The sequence below is a fragment of the Paramormyrops kingsleyae genome, chromosome 3, assembly GCF_048594095.1.
Source record: "Paramormyrops kingsleyae isolate MSU_618 chromosome 3, PKINGS_0.4, whole genome shotgun sequence".
Taxonomy (NCBI): Eukaryota; Metazoa; Chordata; class Actinopteri; order Osteoglossiformes; family Mormyridae; genus Paramormyrops; species Paramormyrops kingsleyae.
In genome coordinates, this window is record NC_132799.1 from 41,514,081 (window position 1) to 41,533,477 (window position 19,397).

At 41.8% G+C, this 19,397-nt stretch overlaps 1 protein-coding gene across 4 annotated transcripts in view; it reads right to left on the minus strand.

Moving 5' to 3' along the window:
* Positions 1 to 19,397, minus strand: part of LOC111843359 (protein O-mannosyl-transferase TMTC2-like) — a 220,805-nt gene that overhangs the window by 9,795 nt on the left and 191,613 nt on the right. For all 4 annotated transcript variants that reach the window (XM_072710313.1, XM_072710312.1, XM_072710315.1 and 1 more), the window contains one exon: positions 8,957 to 9,020. In XM_072710313.1, the coding sequence (XP_072566414.1) occupies positions 8,957 to 9,020 (64 nt within the window). The remainder of the gene's footprint in view (positions 1 to 8,956; positions 9,021 to 19,397) is intronic.

A 19,397-nucleotide genomic window follows, 5' to 3' on the forward strand; every position in this document is an offset into this window, starting at 1 on the left:
GAGTGGACAGCAAAGTAAGAATTTCATTGTACTGAGAAATACTACTTTTCTGTACATATGATAATAAACGCTTTGAATCTTGAATCTTGAATCTACATACAGAGGAGTCGGAGTCGGGGAGTCGGAGTCGGAGTCGGAAGATTTAGAAACTGAGGAGTCGGAGTCGGAGCATTTATCTACCGACTCCACAGCCCTGATTTTCACTCTATTTTTTAGAAATAAAACAGACTTGTGTTTCCATATATTTTGTGAATGTGTCATATTTTGTATAGATATGGCGGGCTTTTGTGAAGGTTTCCATGTCACACACATAGGTTTGGGCTACCTTAGATTTGAGCTAAATAAATGCAAATGTGTCAGGGTTCACAGATGATTAGTGTGTTTGCACAATAAAAACAGGAGGACAATGGAGCTGAAGGCCTGCGCAAATCTGCGCTGGCTTAGTAGTTGTAGGTATTTTTCACCAGAGAATAAAAATATCAGTAATAATCAGTCACAAGAACGTTGAAAGCTCTTCAACTTTTGCCCACCAACATGCATGAGTCTGAGGGAGGGATTACCTGCCTCCAAAAAGAGAAGAGATACAGGCTCGAGCAGGGCTGTCAAAGACCACCGGCCAGAGTAATTAGCACAATGGAGGGAAAAACTGGAGAAGAGAAGGCAAAATTTCCATATGACTGGCTGGAGGCTAGTAGCTCTGGGAGGGCTCACACTAAAGATCACCGCCATTCCACTAGATCATAATATACCCTAACAAGGCCACTACAGACCCGGGTTTACATGTGTGCCCAAGGGTGCACAGCACCCCCAGATTAATAATGTGCATCCTCAGGTGGAAGTCAATCAGTCCATGACTGCAACATGGTTACAGGTATTGTGCTCTTTCCCTAATATCAGATGCATGCTTAGTGATTTTGTTCTGAAGCCTACAGTGGGCCTCAATGTCCACACACTCTACCCTCTCTGTTTTCCTCACTTCGTCGAGCACCTCTGTCCACTTACCAATATGCCAATAAGGTACAGAGGGCAGTAACTTTCCAGAGAAAATTAAATCAGCAAATAAATCAGGCAGCACTGAGTCGGCTTAGAGTCCTCATAAAGGCCTGCCAGGCTCATCATGTACATAAGAGGCTGCATTTGTCATAGAGGTCGAGGCCAAAGTAAACTCTGGCGTGATGACAGTAGGCCCCTCACATAATCCACATACTGCTGCATTCGTGATTCCACTGTGTCTGGCCCTATAGTAATTCAATTCTGAGAGATTAAATATAGTGTTCATTTAACACGAATGAAAGAGGAAAATGTTTCACTATGTGACAGTAAAACTGCTGTGCGCACCTTAAAAGGAGGCCAACATCCTGGAGCAGTCTTTCTCTAACGTTTATTGTATTTCTCAAACTGTGCAGGGGGGAGAAAACCAATATAGAAATAAAAAGCTCAAATATACTCTGTAATAAGCATACAGCTGTGTGACAAATGTGATTCTGTATTTAGCAAGCTCCAAGCAATTTCATTTATAGTCAAATATAATCTGTCCAAATCATGTCCAAAATACACTGTAGTTTAACTATACTGTAGATTATACTTTATAAAACTGTACTTACTCACTTCATAATAGTCAAGTAAGCAAGTCTGCCTGGGAGCATTTGTACGGAATTTATTCTGGAAAAGGTACCCAGTAAATCATTTATAAGTATTTTCGACGGAAACTGGCTTTCTCGTTGTATTAGACACTCTCTATTGTAAGGTTTTGGGAGTGGCCAATGACAGATCTCGCTCATGAGAGTTTCACTTACACAAAACAGTGGGCCAATGACAGATCTCGCTCATGGGAGTTTCACTTACACAAAAATGTTCTGAGGACAGATGGAGAAATGATTGGTTCAGGAAGATAACCAATCAGATTGTAAAGGAGGTGGGTCCAAGCAACTAGAAGAGGAGGGACAAACCAATTAGATGTCTTACAATCTGATTAGTTATCTCTCTGAACCAATCATTTTTCATTCTGACCTCAGAATATTTTTGTGTAAGTTGTAGGATCACACATGCACATATCACAGGGCCTAAATTCCAGGTGGCCTGAGACAAGGCCGAGCCTGGTACGAGAGGCACCAAAGGGGGGTTACACACATAAACACACACACACAGATAACAAGGGAGGCCAGCACTCCAACTTTTATTGCCCAAAGATTTAGGGACCTACAGACAAGCAGAGTGGACCTAATGGACAGGGGTCCCTCGACTTGGCACACAACCCCCTCCCCATACATTCTGCCTTACATATCACTCACCCAACAGACGAAATTTCATTTAAGTTTGGCTTTTGTATACCCTGTATATTGATTTACTCACGACTACTAGTCTCAATATACAGATAGGTTATGTTTGTATGTGTCCTTAGACAATCTTAGTGTTTTGTGTGCCACCCTTATAACCATGTTCACGGAGTATCACCTATTTTACCCCTTTGCACTTGAACACATATAAAATTAAATGAATAGATAGGTATAGCTACCATTGTATATATGTTCTCATGGTATACCAGAAGAATCTGGAAAGTGAGAGTAACCAATGTATCCTAACTTTTAAAGAGTCTTCTTTGTTAAAAACCCCCCCTTCTCTTCCAACATTCCTTTGTGGTCCTTATCTGATCTTGGTGGACCGTCACCAAGTTTCTTTGTTCTAACATGCTATATTGAAAAGAACTTAATTAAGGTGTACATTATCCATTTTGGAGAAGATCAATTAGAATAAGCCACACCAACCAAGATATGTTGTGTCCAGATGTGCAACTTATATTGATATTACCACAAACTAATGGCCACGCCTATCTATAGATAAGATGTGCTGTTTGTAATATAAATATTTGATGTAATGTCTACACAAAGTGTAACATCTGTTGAGGTGCAACCCAAAACACCTGTATCCTATACTGATGTGAATCAGTCACATAGATAAAATAATTAATTGTTTAATCAATTAATACAGATGGTATGAGGTATGTACCTGTGAAGCTGGTATGGCATGTTTGGTGTCAAACTGATTGTTAATCACCCCTGATTCCAAATCTGGTCAGTGATTACCATAAAAGTGGATGCATCAAAAGTTATAACAGCTTAATGAAAATCATCAGTAAAGGGAGAATCAGTCGGGCCATAAATCCCAAAAGGACTGATACAGACCCCCTTCCGAAAGCCCGCCAAATGGATGGCCAGCCATTGGGCCAGGAGTCGAATTCTTGGTCATCCCTATTCATGAACTTTAGACCATAAAAACCTGGACCTCAGAACAAAGGGCAGAGAACAACCATCAGCCCGAGGAAAGACCATCAGCCCGGGAGAAGAGAAGCCCACAAGAAGCCCTCCGGTGAAGGCCCAGCTGAACAGAGTACAGCACCCAAGACAAAGCTTCACCAGGAGAGAGAATCCAAGGGGGCTCCACTCCACTGCTCCAAACGCCGCGCCTTCCTGAGTGCCATCAGCTCAGCAGCTCTGCCATCAACTGCCAAGACCCCCCCCCCCACCACTCTTCAACCAAGTAAACCAACTTCCTTTCATTCTAACAACTTAAGCTGTTCTGTTAACCTGCTATAAGACTTTAGGGTCGTGTTTCCACAAACTGTGCTTGCTTTGCAGAACAGTATTTCCCATTTAAGGTTACTCATTTAAATCCGGTCATTGCTTTTTCATAATTACATCGTTTGTTTTATTCCGTTATTTTGTGTTTGTTGTTTGTGTTAGGTGTAATGTCTGTCTTATGTTAGTTGTAGTGTTAGCTAGGAATAAATGCATGTCTTTTACACAACTTTAGCCTCCGTCATTGAGTGTTCCACAACTAAGTCCCTGCCTCTGTGCGATCTTGCTACACGCTCTGAACCTCAAACTCGCCTGAAACATCGCGAGACTCTCTCTCATCGGCCGTGAGGGGAGCTTCGCTACCAATCGTTTACATTACCTGGTGATGCAGCTCGCTGGACGAGCCTTCTAACCCAGTTACTAAGCGATACTGGTAATTAGTGAATCCCATTTAAGTCTCACATTAATAGACTAAACCATCACCTGACTGGTTTAGATCTGTGGACTCCGCCATCTCTAAATTCCTTTGGAAAGATAAACCACCGCGTATTAGCTTAAAAACGCTGCAAAGGACCAAGGACAAAGGAGGACTAGATCTGCCTAACTTTCACCACTACTTCTTAGCCAACAGGCTTCAAAACATCTCAGGATGGCTAAAACATACCCTCTTAGATGAACCTTGGCTAGACGTAGAACAGGCTCTATGCAATAACATAGAGATTTCGGATCTACCATTCATTAGCTCAAACATTAAACGACATGAATGCTTCAAAAGCATCAGTATCAGCTCTTCTCTGACAGCATGGTGGGAGTTTCTTAAAATGACTGAGTCTTCATTAATCCCATGCAAACGTACTCCCATCTGGAACAACCCTGACATACTACTAAACAATAATATGATAAATTTCCCGGATTGGAGTTGTAAAGGTATTAAATACTTGGAACATATATTCGAAGAAATAGACTTTATCCCCTTTGACTTATTAGTTAAAAGACATGGGATTAACAAGAATAGATTTTTAGAATATCAACAAGTTAAATCTATAGTAAAAAGGAAATTCAAGTCTAATCAAATCAAATTACAAATACCACCAAGGGTGGCAGAATTCCTTAATCTCAAAACCCCTAAATTACTGTCTAAAATATACAGGACACTTTCCAAAATGGATGATTCAATATCCCTTCCTATTGCAAAATGGGAGGCAGATTTATCAATCAGCTGGAACCACAATTTCTGGTCTAAGACATGCTTAAAAACCTTTGAACTGATTAGAAGTCCCAATTTACAATTAATACAATACAAAATCCTGCATAGAGTGCACTATACAGGGCATCGGATGTTCAGGATGGGTTTTACATCTTCTAACAACTGCTCACACTGTCAAGGGGATACACCTGACAATTACATCCATGCTCTTTGGTTCTGTCCACTTGTTCAGATGTTTTGGCGCAGGATTTGTGAGGACTTATCAAAGTGTCTGAAATGTACCATTCCAGCCTCTCCTTCAGTCTGCTTGTTGGGTGACTTAGATGGTGTCACTACCGAGATTAACACAACCCACATGGCTTTCACCACTTTATGCATTGCTAAGAAGACTGTCCTCATGAACTGGAAAAATAAAAATAACTTTAATATCAACCAATATAGAGAGAGTTTGCTGGACCATATTAGTCTTGATACAGCTTCTGCCGCCACATTAGACCAATCTCTCTGGGCTCCTTTGATCAGCTCCATCACCTAGTGGCGGTGGGGGGTCGCAGGTTTGTCCCGCTTCGGTCTTTGTTGTTGGTGTGGGGGGGGCCTCGGCGCTGGGACTGCGGCCCTGGCCTGGATGGGGCTTTGGTGGCTCTTGGGTGGCGTCTTTCTGGCGCTGCTGGGGTAGCCTGTGCCGGCGGACGTAGGGTGCCAGCCTGGCGGCCTTGCTGCTCCTGGGTGGGTCCGGGGCGGGCTTGGGGTTCTGGGGGCGCTCTGCCTCCGGGCTGGGGTTCCGGCTGGGCTGGGGGGGCTTGGGTCCTGGTGGGTGGGTCGCCGGGGTGTGGGCTGGCGCGTGCACTGGGGCCCGGCCCCGGCGCGGGGACCTTCGCCGCATTGGAGGGGCTGGGGGCCTCTTTACCTGGTGGGGAGGTTGTTACCATCTGCCCGCAGGTGGTCCCTGCCTTAGGGGTATCCACTCTGCGGGGTTGGGGGGGAATCCAATAGAGTAGGAGAATGGACCCAACCTGGGTGTCTATTGTCTTATGTAGTCTGGGAGTTGACTGAATGGTGGGGTGGGTGTAGTTTTTCCCTCTGTGGTGGGGTCTGGTTGGCTGCCCCGGGCTCTGTGGTGCCCGGTGGTGCCGCTGCTCTGGGCCCCCGGACTGGATGGGCCTCGGCTCTCCCGCCCTGGGTGGATTTCGGGGAACGGGGGTGCTTATGGGGGTCAGCGGGGGGGCTGGTTCCAGAGGGGGGGTACTTTGCCCCCCCCCAATCCTTTCCTCCCCATCCCTAAATGCTTCCCTCCTCCCGCTCCGTCACCCCAACAAACATATAGGGCTTTGAGGTGTAGGTGCGTCGCTGGGATGCAGGGGAGGTATTCCTCCTCTGTCCCCCCGTGACCACCTGTGTCTCAGTCACACATCACAACTTAGACACTCTCATTACTTACTCTCTCATGACACATACATTTAGGGCCTTGGGGGTGGGCACAAGGAATGGCGTCCAGAGGGCGGTCTGTTCATTCAGCCATACCTCTGGTGCCAGTGCCCACTTCTCAATTTTAAGTTGCACATAGACATTGAGGGTTCTGGGGAGGGGCCAAGCTGACACCAGCTGCTGATTGGCAGAGGGTGGTTAGCACCATGCCCTTCCCCTGTTTTAAAGCACTTTAGAACAACACGCACCAACACCACATATGAGCGGGCGGAGGGAAGCATGGGGTCTTTTCACACCCCCGTTCTCTGTTCACCATCTGGGGCCGGGGGCTGGGAGGAGCTGGCCGTCCGGTCGGGGTCTGGGCTGGTGGGCTTCTCGGCTGCTGTGGGGTCCGGGGTGGTCTTCTTGTCCCCATGCCAGAGGAAAAAAGGGATCCATCTCCGAGGTCTGGTGGCGGATTGCCCCTCTGGGGGCGGTGGTGCCTAGATCTCGGAGTATAGAGTATATATGGGGAGTGTGAATGTGTGTACGGCGTTCATTTCTGTGTCTTCATGTTGGGCGAATGGGTGAATATTTGTTTATGTGTGCATGAGGGTGGGAACGTATGCTTGTGTATGTGTACGCCTGTTTGTCTATACGTATGTGTCAGGTTGGGTCTTAGACTCCACCTGAAATAACATCTCGCCACGGCCCCCTGGGGCTCCTGTGATGTGGCTGCCGGATGGCCCCCCTCCGGAGCGCTCCTCTGCCCTTTTCTGGGTGGGGGCTGCAATTGTCCCTGCGGTGGTCCTCCTGGGGTTCCCATGCCCTGGGGGGCCTCTGGATATCTGGGGCCCGGGTCTCCTCCGTGTCGACTTCATGTCCTGGGTGGGCGGGGCTGTGGCTCCCCACACACACTACTAGACAATTACATGGAGAAACCTTAGGAACACCAGCCCGCTGACACACAGGTGTACACACAGGTGCTCACGGACACATGCTCACGGACACACACTGTCTTGATCGGCTGTTGTTTCTGGGCATGGGTTGTAAGGCTGGTTGTGTGTGCTGTTCAACAACATTTAACGTTTGATGGTCGTTGTGATTAGTACAGATGTTGTATGTTGTCTTTCTCTTTTCAACAGACATGGAAGCAGATTATCTGTTTTGTTTTTTTCTTGTTCTTTTGTTTTTTTTCTGTTTTCTTTCCATTCCTCTCTCTCCCTCTCTCTCTCTTCCCTCCTTCTCCTTTGCCCCCCCCTCCCTCTCCTTCTTTTGAGGAAGTAAATAAAAATATAAAATAAAATTTAAAAAAATAAAATAAATAATAATAAAAAAATAATATTAATAAAATAAATTAATAAATAAATAAATAGATACAGATAAAGTAGTCCCCCGCAGAGGGGGGGTGGAGGAGGGAATATATAAAAAAAAAAAAACATTAACACACTCACAGGGATACTGCAATTGAGTTTGGAGGAGCCGACCATTCGGCATAACAATTGATTAATAATCAGCATTAAATAATAATTAATTAAACTTTAATTAATTCAAACATATTGCTGGAGATATTAAAAATTACCTGAGCTAATAATTCCTACAAAGTGAAACTCCCACAAGCACAGATTTTCCTGCCCCAGAGAGTGTGGATCAAGGTACAGTGATCAACCAATCAGTGAAAATAATGCCTCAACAAGGAATGGCTTCCAGAGCAACGGAGGTCATTTGCTCTTGATAAACATACTGTGTAGGTGTGGGGAGACGAACCAGGAGGATGAGACCAAGCAGGGACAACAGACATAACTCCACCCTACAGCAGCATCTTAGCTGAGGACAGTGGGCCAGCTGGGTGGATGTTGGAGGCATTTCCCCATTGACAGCCCCATCTTAGTGTCTCTGCTGGTTTCTAGTGAAGGTACAATTGGAAAGCCTTCCATATTAGAAAGGGCTTCCTAAGGCAAAAGGACACGGTCCCCGTGCTCAGAGGTACCCTAGTCTGCACAAGTCCATTACAGCACATGCTCATCACAAGATATCCTAAAAGCAGAATCATCTGCACCACTAACCCCACAGGAAAGATGCATGATCAATATACTCATCCTGAATTAAAACTTAACATGGTAAAGCAGCAAACACACAGCTCACATTTAGAAAGCACAACAGTATCGCCATCAGCGAAGAAGGATTTAATTTCATCGATGGCTGGATATTACCTTCACTTAGCCGGTGTACCAAATCCTACTAACAACTTGTGATGAATACCAATTATACATGTACCTGACGAATTGGAATAGAAACATAAAAACATTCTTCAGGGTGTGTTTTGAAAGCCAATATATTGGGCAGTGAGGGAAAACATTACACTATATATTTCTATATAAACTTTCCTATAATCTTAGCAGCAACATTTGAATAGGAGTGAAAAGAAAAGTAAATAAATGGCTAAATAAACAGGGACTTTTTTCTGAAGCCAAGACTGACACCTCAGTGACCCCATATTTGTATTTCACAGTCCTTGTGAAATTAACCTGCAATTGGTGGTCTATTCATTTCAAAGTCACCATCCATCCAGAGTACATTTCTTTATTCTAAAATCTTCTTTAAAGTTTTCCAGGCTAAACCCTTCATGGTCAAGTTTTTGACTCTTTAAGCAAGCTTTGATATTTCAACATATTCCTCATTAAAAGAAATGTGAAAATCTTATCTGCAGACCTTTTATTAAAGCCATTTCACTAGTGACAGGTCAATGCCATACCAAATACGTACTTACACTGGGTTTCAGGCTCGCAGCTAGACAGTAATACTCCTCTGCTTCTTTATTGAGACTTGCTTGTCTGTAAAAGAGAAGAATAAAGTAAATTGCATTTAATAAATTTATGTTATGAAACACACGTTCTGCATGTCTGGCTTTCATAAAGTTGGTAAGTTACAAACAAAAGACAGCCTTCAGAACAGACAGGGGCTGTATTTATTTCCTGGGTCATGACCTTTGACCCAAGGTGGCATGTCAGAATCACCCTAGCCATTTCTCAGGAGAACATCGCCTGTCAAGCTATTCTGTGATTTTCATAGCTGCCTGAAAAAGTGGGAGGAATGGGAGGAAGCAAAGGACAAAAACAACTAATGTTCACATGCCCTGTTAGGCTCTGAGATGCACTAGCAAACACAGCAAAACATTGTGGAAGTGTTCAAAGACACATTTCTCACAGTAAAAATAATGTAGCACCAGCGGGGCACATGTCCCAGCATGCCCCACATGCAGTTGTAATTAGCCCTTGTTGTGTTGTTGTTAATGTTAATGGTTACAATTCCTTATTGTTGCACATGTGTTTACCCGTGTCTTGTGTGTACCCGGTCCAATCCTCATGTGTAATTAGCTTACGTAAATCTCCCACCATGTATGAGTCTTACAGTTCGATGTCTGACAACCTTGTGTTTCCTATGTGTAATTGGTTCGGTGTTCATTGGGTGCCTGATATAGTCCTTTTCAGGACGGCTAATACAGAGCATATTCTCCCCGGAAAGCCAGTCTCCGAGTCTCTTTCTGCTCCCGCGATGCCTCGGTCCGCCTGCCGTCACAATAATTTCAAACACACGACAACCAGAAAAAGGCATAAGTTTTGCAAAAGGATAAAATCTATATGATCTTGGCAGAAGCTACTGGGTTATGCTTGGGTCGTGTACCTGTATCCTCACAGCACTGGCAGCAGATCATCAGACTCAGGAAAAGGCTTCAGATATCAGAGCTCAATTCCAATAAGTCAGGGATGAAGTCTTAGGTGACATGAAAATGACATGGGAACAATATGGAGGTAAAGGAAGGCACAATAATAGAATGTAGGTTGGAGGAAATCTGAAATAAATACTAAGAAAAAAAACTCATCAAACCCAGATGCTGTTATATATGGAAGCCCGTTTCCGCCAGGTAGTAAAAAATATATAAGCCACGGAATCTTGCAATTGCGACTTAGTAAGTCACAATTGCGACTTTATATCTCGCAATTGCGACTTAGTAAGTCACAATTCCGACTTTATATCTCGCAATTCCGACTTTATATCTCGCAATTCCGACTTAGTAAGTCACAATTGCGAGATTCCATGGCTTATATTTTTTTTACTACCTGGCGGAAACGGGCTTCCATAGTTATAGAATATACAGTGGTAAGAAAAAATATGTGAACCTTTTGGTATTTTGTGGTTTTCTGCATTAATTTGCCATAAAATGTGATCTGATCTTCATCTAAGTCTAGGGTTTTGACAAATATAATGTGGGTATAATAATAACACAAAAAAATCCGATATTTCATGTCTTTATTGGGAATTATTGGGAACTATAAAAAAAACTCATTGTGGTAGTAGAAAAAGTAAGTGAACCCTTGAGTTAATGACCTCAAAAAAGCTAACTGGAGTCTTGAGCATATGTAAGCATACCTGGAGTCAGGCCCGGCTCCAGCTCTCAGTAATAGGGTGGGCCAGGAAGATTGTTGGGGGGGGCAATTATTTATATGGGGGGGGGCAATTATTCCTATGTCATATATGTCCTATGACAGCGAATCATGGCTCCTAATTTCCAAGCATGTACACTCTAAAGTTATTTGACATCTTATCCAGTGTGTGCACGTGTGCAGATGCATATGAGTGTAGTTATGTGAGCATGTGTGTATGTTTATATGCATGCATGTGTCTGTGTGTGTGTGTGCACCTGTGTACAGTATGTAGCTTAGGTGTCTGTGTGCATGTATGTATGTGCGTGTGTGTGGATCATCCGCCATCATATATACTTTAAGTAGTACACAACATTTCTACTAAAACAGAATATTTAAGACAGGAAATAAAACTTCTGCACAAAATGCTGCCTAACTTGAGCACTTTATTGGCTACTTTTAAGCTATATTATACACAGAATAGCACTGAACCTTAAACTGAACTGCAAAACACAACTAATACATGACAACTGTTGTACTTGACAAACTAAATGCCATTGAACAGAATAAACCTCTAACAACACAACAGATACAGTAAAAACTGATCAAAGTAAAGGCTCTGAAGCCAATATGAACAAACTAGGACCAAACTGGCAGGAACAAAACTGCATTCACCCAATAAAAGCATGGGCTATCTAACAACAAGCTATGAACCCCATTGCATTATAAGTCACAGAATGTGCAATATATTTAATCAAATCACTGGCTTTTGGCAAACTCTTGCACAAAATCATCCATGGTCAATTGTTGTGTGATTGCTTTTTCATAAGCCAAAATCATCAGGTTTCTCTTTCTCTCGTGGACCATTGAGCGTCGAAAGGGTGTTAGCACTCTTGTGAGGGTAGAAAAAGAGTTCTCACAAGACGTAGTGGAGGTACCGATTACTAAGGCAGACACATACAGCTTATGCAACCGTGGAAATGCATCTTTGAATACCTGCAGGTATTTGCACACATTGGAGCACTCTGCATTTTCAGGCAGATTTTTCAACAGCAATGATTTTGCTACAAGAAGCTCACTGACAGTCTCATTCCTTGAGACACCACTAAGTTCCCAGAAGGGCTGTAATGTATCAACATCAAGAAACAAGTCAGATTTTGGGAGACAGCAGGAAAAGGCTCTCATCAAGTATAAATTCTTCTTTGAAAATCTGCTCTGCATCTCTGACAGTGCCCTGTCTAAAATGCTCAGTAATGGCTTCCTTAGAGTGAAACCACACCCACACGAGGAGGTGCTGTCTAAGTTAGACTGCCCCACTTTGGAGAAAACAGAGTCACCTAAGGGTTTACTCATTGTTCTCTGGTGTTTTGATGGAGGTTCATTGGGGATTTCACCGCAAATTTGGGCCAAGTCAGCATCATTCGCATGAAGACTTTGCAATGCCTCAACTGATGCCTGAATGACCTCACAGGTACTGCACATATCTACATACTATGACTGTAAAATAACATTAGCAGGTTTCAAAATGCCAAGAACATGAACTAAAAACTTGCCAATGACAAAGAACTTGTGCTTATAAAGCTGACATGTAAGCCCTGCTGCTTCTTTGCCCAGATCAACAGAGGCACCCTCATCATCTGCAACTTTTGCCAAGATGTCAAGAATCACCTCTTCATTGTCTACCACACATTTAATCACCTCATAATGACTAGTCCACCGAATTTCTAGTAGCCTCTTGAGGGAGGGGCAGCTGTAATCCTATATGACATAATGGTGTTGAAAAAATGAGTGTAGTGAATCTTCCAAATCAAAAACCTTTTGGCACAGAATTCACTTTTAAGCAGTGAATGTACGGAGTGCATCTGCCCAAGTGTCTTTGGATTTTAGCCTCCACTCATCACTGCTGCACCATCATAAAACTGACTCAAGAAGTTTTCTGCATTAAAGCCTGTATGTGACAGGTGATCAAGAATTTCAGAGGTAATGTACTCAGCATCAAGCTGCTTCAGTTCAAGTAAACCTATCAAATTTTCCTCTGGTATCCCATTGCATACCAACCTCACCATGACTGAAAGGTTTTCTAAATTGCTCCTGTCACTTTTTATGCAGTAGCTTTGTGAATCTGCCTGTGCATATCTGTTCCGGATTTCTTTGATGGCCATTTTGGCAATTGTGTAAATTACTTTATTCAATAGTTTTGGAAGTGTATTTGGCATTTTTTGGAACCCGAGGTGCTATGTTAGCCAGTGTTTTATCTTTTTCAAGTGTATATCTAAATAATTTCACAAACAGACCAGCAGCCAGGCCATTAGAGCATTCCTCATCATTCACATTTTCCTGATCACCAAGTAAGGGAAGTTCATAAACTACAAGAAATTTCACTACCTCTCCAATACTCTTTAAGTAGTATCTGTTTCCAGCAAGAATAAATCTAGGAAATTGCAACCTAGGTGGTTTAATAGGGTAATAAAGTATAAAGTAAGGAGGAAAAGGGCTTTGTTCCAGAGATGGAAAATAACTGATGATGACATAATAAAGCAAGAGTATCTAAATCTACAGGCTGAATTAAAAAATGACATTAGACGAGCTAAAAGGAATGTCGAAAGGAAGATCGCATTGGAAGCTAAGGATGACGTTAAAAGTTTCTTCCAGTATTTTAACTCTAAAGGAGCTCTAAAAGCTGAAATTACTAATCTGCAGGATAGTAAGGGTCTTATAATTGAAAACGACATTGACATAGTAAATGAGTTCAATGATAGTTTTGCACGGGTATTCACTGTTGAGGACACTAGTAACTTACCAGTTCTTATTACTAATCCAACATCGTCTATAACTAATATATATATAACTGAAGCTGATGTTTTGCAAAGCCTAGCTAAGCTCAAAATAAATAAATCACAGGGCCCTGATGGCATCTTACCTATAGTGTTAAAAGAGATGAGGGATATTATTTGCCGACCCTTAACATTACTGTTTCAAAAATCCTTATCTGAAGGTGTGGTACCTTCTGATTGGAAGCATGCCAACATAACGCCCATTTTCAAAAAAGGGGATAGAAGTAATTTTTCAAACTATAGGCCAATCAGTCTAACTTGTATAACTGGTAAAGTTATGGAGGCTATAATCAAAGAGAAAATGGTAGATTACCTGGTCTCAAATAACATTTTGAGGGATAGCCAGCATGGATTTAGGAGAGGTAGATCCTGTTTAACAAATCTGTTGGAGTTTTTTGAGGAAGCTACTCAGGAAGTTGATGATAAGAAGGCCTATGATGTCATCTACTTAGATTTCCAAAAGGCTTTTGATGTTGTTCCCCACAAGAGGCTCTCACTTAAACTCAAAGCGACAGGTATTTTAGGAACTGTAGCGACCTGGATTGATAACTGGTTAACGGATAGGAAGCAGCGAGTAGTTATAAGAGGCTCAATGTCACAGTGGGCCTGCGTTCATAGTGGGGTACCGCAGGGTTCAATTTTAGGACCACTTTTGTTCCTAATTTACATAAATGATATAGACACCAATATATACAGTAAACTGGTGAAATTTGCAGATGACACCAAGGTGGGTGGTGTAGCACATACTGAACTAGCGGCTCAGCAGCTACAGCGGGATCTTAATTTAATTAGTGACTGGGCTGACACCTGGCAGATGAAATTTAACATAGACAAATGTAAGGTACTCCATGTAGGGAGCAGAAATATAAAGTACAGGTATTTTATGGGACCTACTGAAATAAAGGTAGCTGATTATGAGAAAGACCTTGGTGTGTATGTTGATGCTTCCATGTCTCATTCTCGCCAGTGCGGGGAAGCAATAAAAAGGCCAATAGGATGTTGGGGTATATCTCCAGGTGTGTGGAGTTTAAGTCAAGGGGGGTAATGCTAAGATTATACAATTCCTTGGTGAGACCTCACCTAGAATATTGTGTGCAGGTTTGGTCACCATATCTTAAAAAGGACATAGCGGCCTTAGAAAAGGTGCAGCGTAGGGCCACAAGAATGATTCCTGGTCTTAGAGGAATGTCATACGAGGAAAGGTTATTTGAGCTAAATCTGTTCAGCCTCAAGCAAAGGAGACTGAGGGGGGACATGATCCAGGTCTATAAGATTCTAACAGGTTTGGATGCTGTTCAACCGAATAGTTACTTCAGCATTAGTTCAAATACAAGAACTCGTGGCCATAGGTGGAAATTAGTGGGAGAACATTTCAAACTGGATTTAAGGAAGCACTTCTTTACACAGCGTGTAGTCAGAGTATGGAATAGTCTTCTTGATAACGTAGTGCAAGCTGAATCCTTGGGTTCCTTTAAATCAGAGCTAGATAAGATTTTAACAACTCTGAGCTATTAGTTAAGTTCTCCCCAAGCGAGCTCGATGGGCCGAATGGCCTCCTCTCGTTTGTATAGTTCTTATGTTCTTATGATATTTAGATTGAGTTCTAGGTCAAACTGGTTTGTTCGACTTTCAAGAAATTCGAGTTCTAGTGAGTTTGAGAACTGAGGTACCACTGTATTGCAATCTGGTCGAAAGAACTGATACAACAAAAAGATTAGGATGGCATGGCAAGAAATTTAAAAAGTATTTTCTTTAATACACTAGGACAGCATGCATATACAGTAGCCCACAGTGCTAGCCATGTGGTTTTATTTTAAGTATAGCAATGTGATTTTGTTGTAATAAATATTGGGTTATTTATAAAACAAAAAAGCAGTTCAAAAAATTTTCACAAACCCCTCTGAATGGATGAAATAACAAGAATGCATCCAGGTTTTTTCTGAAGCTGCACGCATATTGTATTCTGAGTTCATGCAGCACCAGATTAATGGTGTGAGGTTGAAGACACAGGCCATGTTAGGCCCCATTCACTTGGGCCCGTGCAGTAATACGTAAACCACAAACTACAGTTCGCGAGACACACTTTTAAATTCAGTGAAAAGTCTGAGGTAAAATTCACAGTGGAAACTGTGTGATCTTTTGGTCTTAAATCTTCATGTAAATATTACAAAAATGTATATATTCATTATTTGTGAGTTTAGGATAGGCTATAATTATGGAGTCACAGGAGTGTCATAAAAAGTATAAATCTGTAAAAAAAAATAATAATAAGGAAATAAATGTTGAATAAGAAAGTAAAATAAATACAAATAAAATAAGTAAAATAAATTTAAAATAAACTAATAAGAAAATGAATGCTTCCTTATTGTCACGTTTGTCAGCGGCGAGCAGGAAAAGGAGGCGAGAGCAGCTAGGTTGACGGACAAACGGGGTTTATTAAAGTTAAACAGACAAGACTGGTACTCACACATGGTATAGACGAACATATAGGACTAGCACTCACAAGCATTTAGACGATGACAGATCTGGGGGAAACTAACCGAGACATGGACTAAATACACAGGACAGGTTTGAATTAACTAAACATAGGTGGGAACAATCAGGAGTCGACATGAGGTAATGAGGGGGCGTGGCACACACGAGGATCGTTCGGAGCTGAACGTGACACTTATTGCTTTTAATTTTACCGGATTGCATTTAATTCTACCAAATTGCTTTTATTAAAGGCTGTCAATCTGCTGGCTTTAGACATGCCTTCCTGCCCAGGCTGAGTATTCAATTCCAGCACATATGAATATAGCTTTCGACTTGTTTTCTAATTTACAATTTTGTGCTTAAATCAAAAATGGATCACATTCTATTTTGTTTTTTCGTCTGACACAAGAGACGTTACCCTTGAATGTAACAAGTTACTTGTGGAAAACGTTGTTAAATTTTGGTCACACTTTATTAATTCCATCCCACAATATGCTAAAACGTGGGCACGTTTTACTAAGGGCACTTTAACACAATAGAAACTTTTTGAACCAGAATTCTTTTCTGGAACCAGAGACTTTTGTCAAGGTCACACTGTAGGAACTCGTCTCAATTGTAGTTGCTTGGAGGCAGTTTGAACCAGAACCCTTTTAAGTACCTACTCCAGGCTAGGTACTTTTCCTTTGAACACAAACTGGGGAGATGCAAGGATAAACTTGCTGACTGGTTGGTTGACAACAAGCACCGGTGTTAACTAGGAAGTTATGCAGAAGTACAGGAAGAGAGATAGTAGTGGAACAAAAATTGAGCAGATGGAATTATTTGTAATGTACCTCAATCACATTTTAATGCATCAGTTAATACATTTTTACTCATGGCTCCATATTTCTGCATCTTAAAATCCTATCTTTAACTTCAGTCTAATATGAAACTTGCCAGTACTTATTAGTGGGACCACATTACATTGCCTTTCATTCTGTGGTAAATGAAAAATACACCTGCTGGCCAGATCTAAGATCTAATAAGAATCATGAACATATAATGGGTCCTATAAGTAAAGCAAAGTATTGTAGGACCCGGCGGACCCAGGCACTGCAAGAATAACGAAAGACGAGGAGATTAGCTTGCCGGAACAGAACATGCTCTTTATTACAGTCCTGAACAAGACTGCAGCAGGCACCCAACTAGCACCAAACCCAAATACATACAGCGGAAACACAAGGTGGTCAGACACCAAACAGCAAGGTACACACATGGTGGGAGATTTATACAAGCTAAGAACACGTGAGGATCAGACAGGGTTCACATAAGACGGGGGCAACATACACGCCACAACCAGGAAATACAACCATAAATGGCAACAATATAACAAGGGCTTTTTACAAGACACAGCCAGAGCTATTTACAATTGCACGCTAGCATGTCGGGGTATGCTGACCCCCGCCAGCAATACATTATAAAAATAAAAGGCTGTGTCCTGCTATCAATCCCCCAATAACTAACAAATAACTACTGTAGCTAACAGAATGACCTACAGAAAGAACCGCTTATAGTGAATACTAAGCCTAGCTAAACTCAAAATAAATAAATCGCAGGGGCCTGATGGCATCTTACCTTTAGTCTTGAAAGAGATGAGGGATATTATTAGCCAACCTTTGACTTTAATATTCCAGAAATCGTTATCTGCGGGTGTGGTACCATCAGATTGGAAGCATGCTAATATAACACCCATATTCAAAAAAGGGAATAGAAGTAATCCAGCAAACTATAGGCCAATCAGTTTAACTAGCATTACTGGAAAAATAATGGAAGCTATAATTCAAGTGAAAATGGTAGATTACCTAGATGCAAATAACATTATAAAGGATAGCCAACATGGATTTAGGAGAGGTAGATCCTGCTTAACGAATCTGCTTGAGTTCTTTGAGGAAGCTACAAGTGAAATTGATCACAAAAAGGCCTATGATGTGATTTACTTAGATTTCCAGAAAGCCTTTGATGTTGTCCCCCACAAACGGCTCTTGTTAAAGCTTAAAGCTGCAGGAATTTTAGGAACTGTGGCAGCTTGGATCAAAAACTGGCTAACTGATAGGAAGCAGCGAGTAGTTATTAGAGGCACTATGTCACAGTGGGCCTCCGTTTATAGTGGGGTACCGCAGGGTTCAATTTTAGGACCACTATTGTTCCTAATTTACATTAATGATATTGACACGAATACATACAGTAAACTGGTTAAATTTGCAGACGACACTAAGGTGGGCGGGGTAGCAGATACTAATCTAGCAGCAGAGAGGCTTCAACGGGATCTGGATTTAATTAGCGAATGGGCTGATACCTGGCAGATGAAATTTAACACAGATAAATGTAAGGTAATCCATGCAGGGAGCAGAAATATACAGTACAGATATTTTATGGGTTCCACTGAAATAAAGGTAGCTGATTACGAGAAAGATCTCGGTATGTATGTTGATGCTTCCATGTCCCACTCTCGCCAATGTGGGGAAGCAATAAAAAAGGCGAACAGAATGTTGGGTTATATCTCTAGATGTGTGGAGTTTAAGTCAAGGGAGGTGATGTTACACTTATATAATTCCTTGGTAAGACCCCACCTAGAATACTGTGTGCAGGTTTGGTCACCATACCTCAAGAAGGACATTGCTGCCTTAGAAAAGGTGCAACGAAGAGCTACGAGAATGATTCCTGGTCTTAGAGGAATGTCTTACGAGGAGAGGTTAACGGAACTGAATCTGTTCAGCCTTGAGCAAAGGAGACTAAGGGGGGATATGATTCAGGTCTATAAGATTCTAACGGGTCTGGATGCTGTTCAGCCAAATGACTATTTCAATATTAGTCTAAATACTAGAACTCATGGCCATAAGTGGAAATTAGCGGGAGAACATTTTAAAACAAATTTGAGGAAGCACTTCTTTACACAGCGTGTAGTCAGAGTATGGAATAGTCTTCCTGCTATTGTAGTGGAAGCTAAAACCATGGGTTCCTTTAAATCAGAGCTAGATAAGATTTTAACAACTCTGAGCTATTAGCTAAGTTCTCCCCAAACGAGCTTGATGGGCCGAATGGCCTCCTCTCGTTTGTAAATTTCTTATGTTCTTATGTTCTTATGTCCGTCTTGGTAAGATTAATCACAATATGCGGATGATCATAATAACCAAATTCTTTATGTCTAAGGCAGATTACCATGTAATTGACATTTGGATATTTAATATATGAATATAAGTTAATAAAACAGACAGCGTACATAAAATATAGCTTATACAGGTGCTTGTTTTTGTTAGTTTATCATAACCTTTGAAGAGTCTATATTTGTCACCGACAGAAAATTACTTTCTTTTTCCTTTCATGTTTTCTGTGCACGCAGCATTAGCCTCATGTAGCCAGCCAGAAGAAGATGCGTTACTGTTAGGCAAATCAGGCTTATAAACCTTATGTAAAAACGCATCATATAAAACTGTGTGCA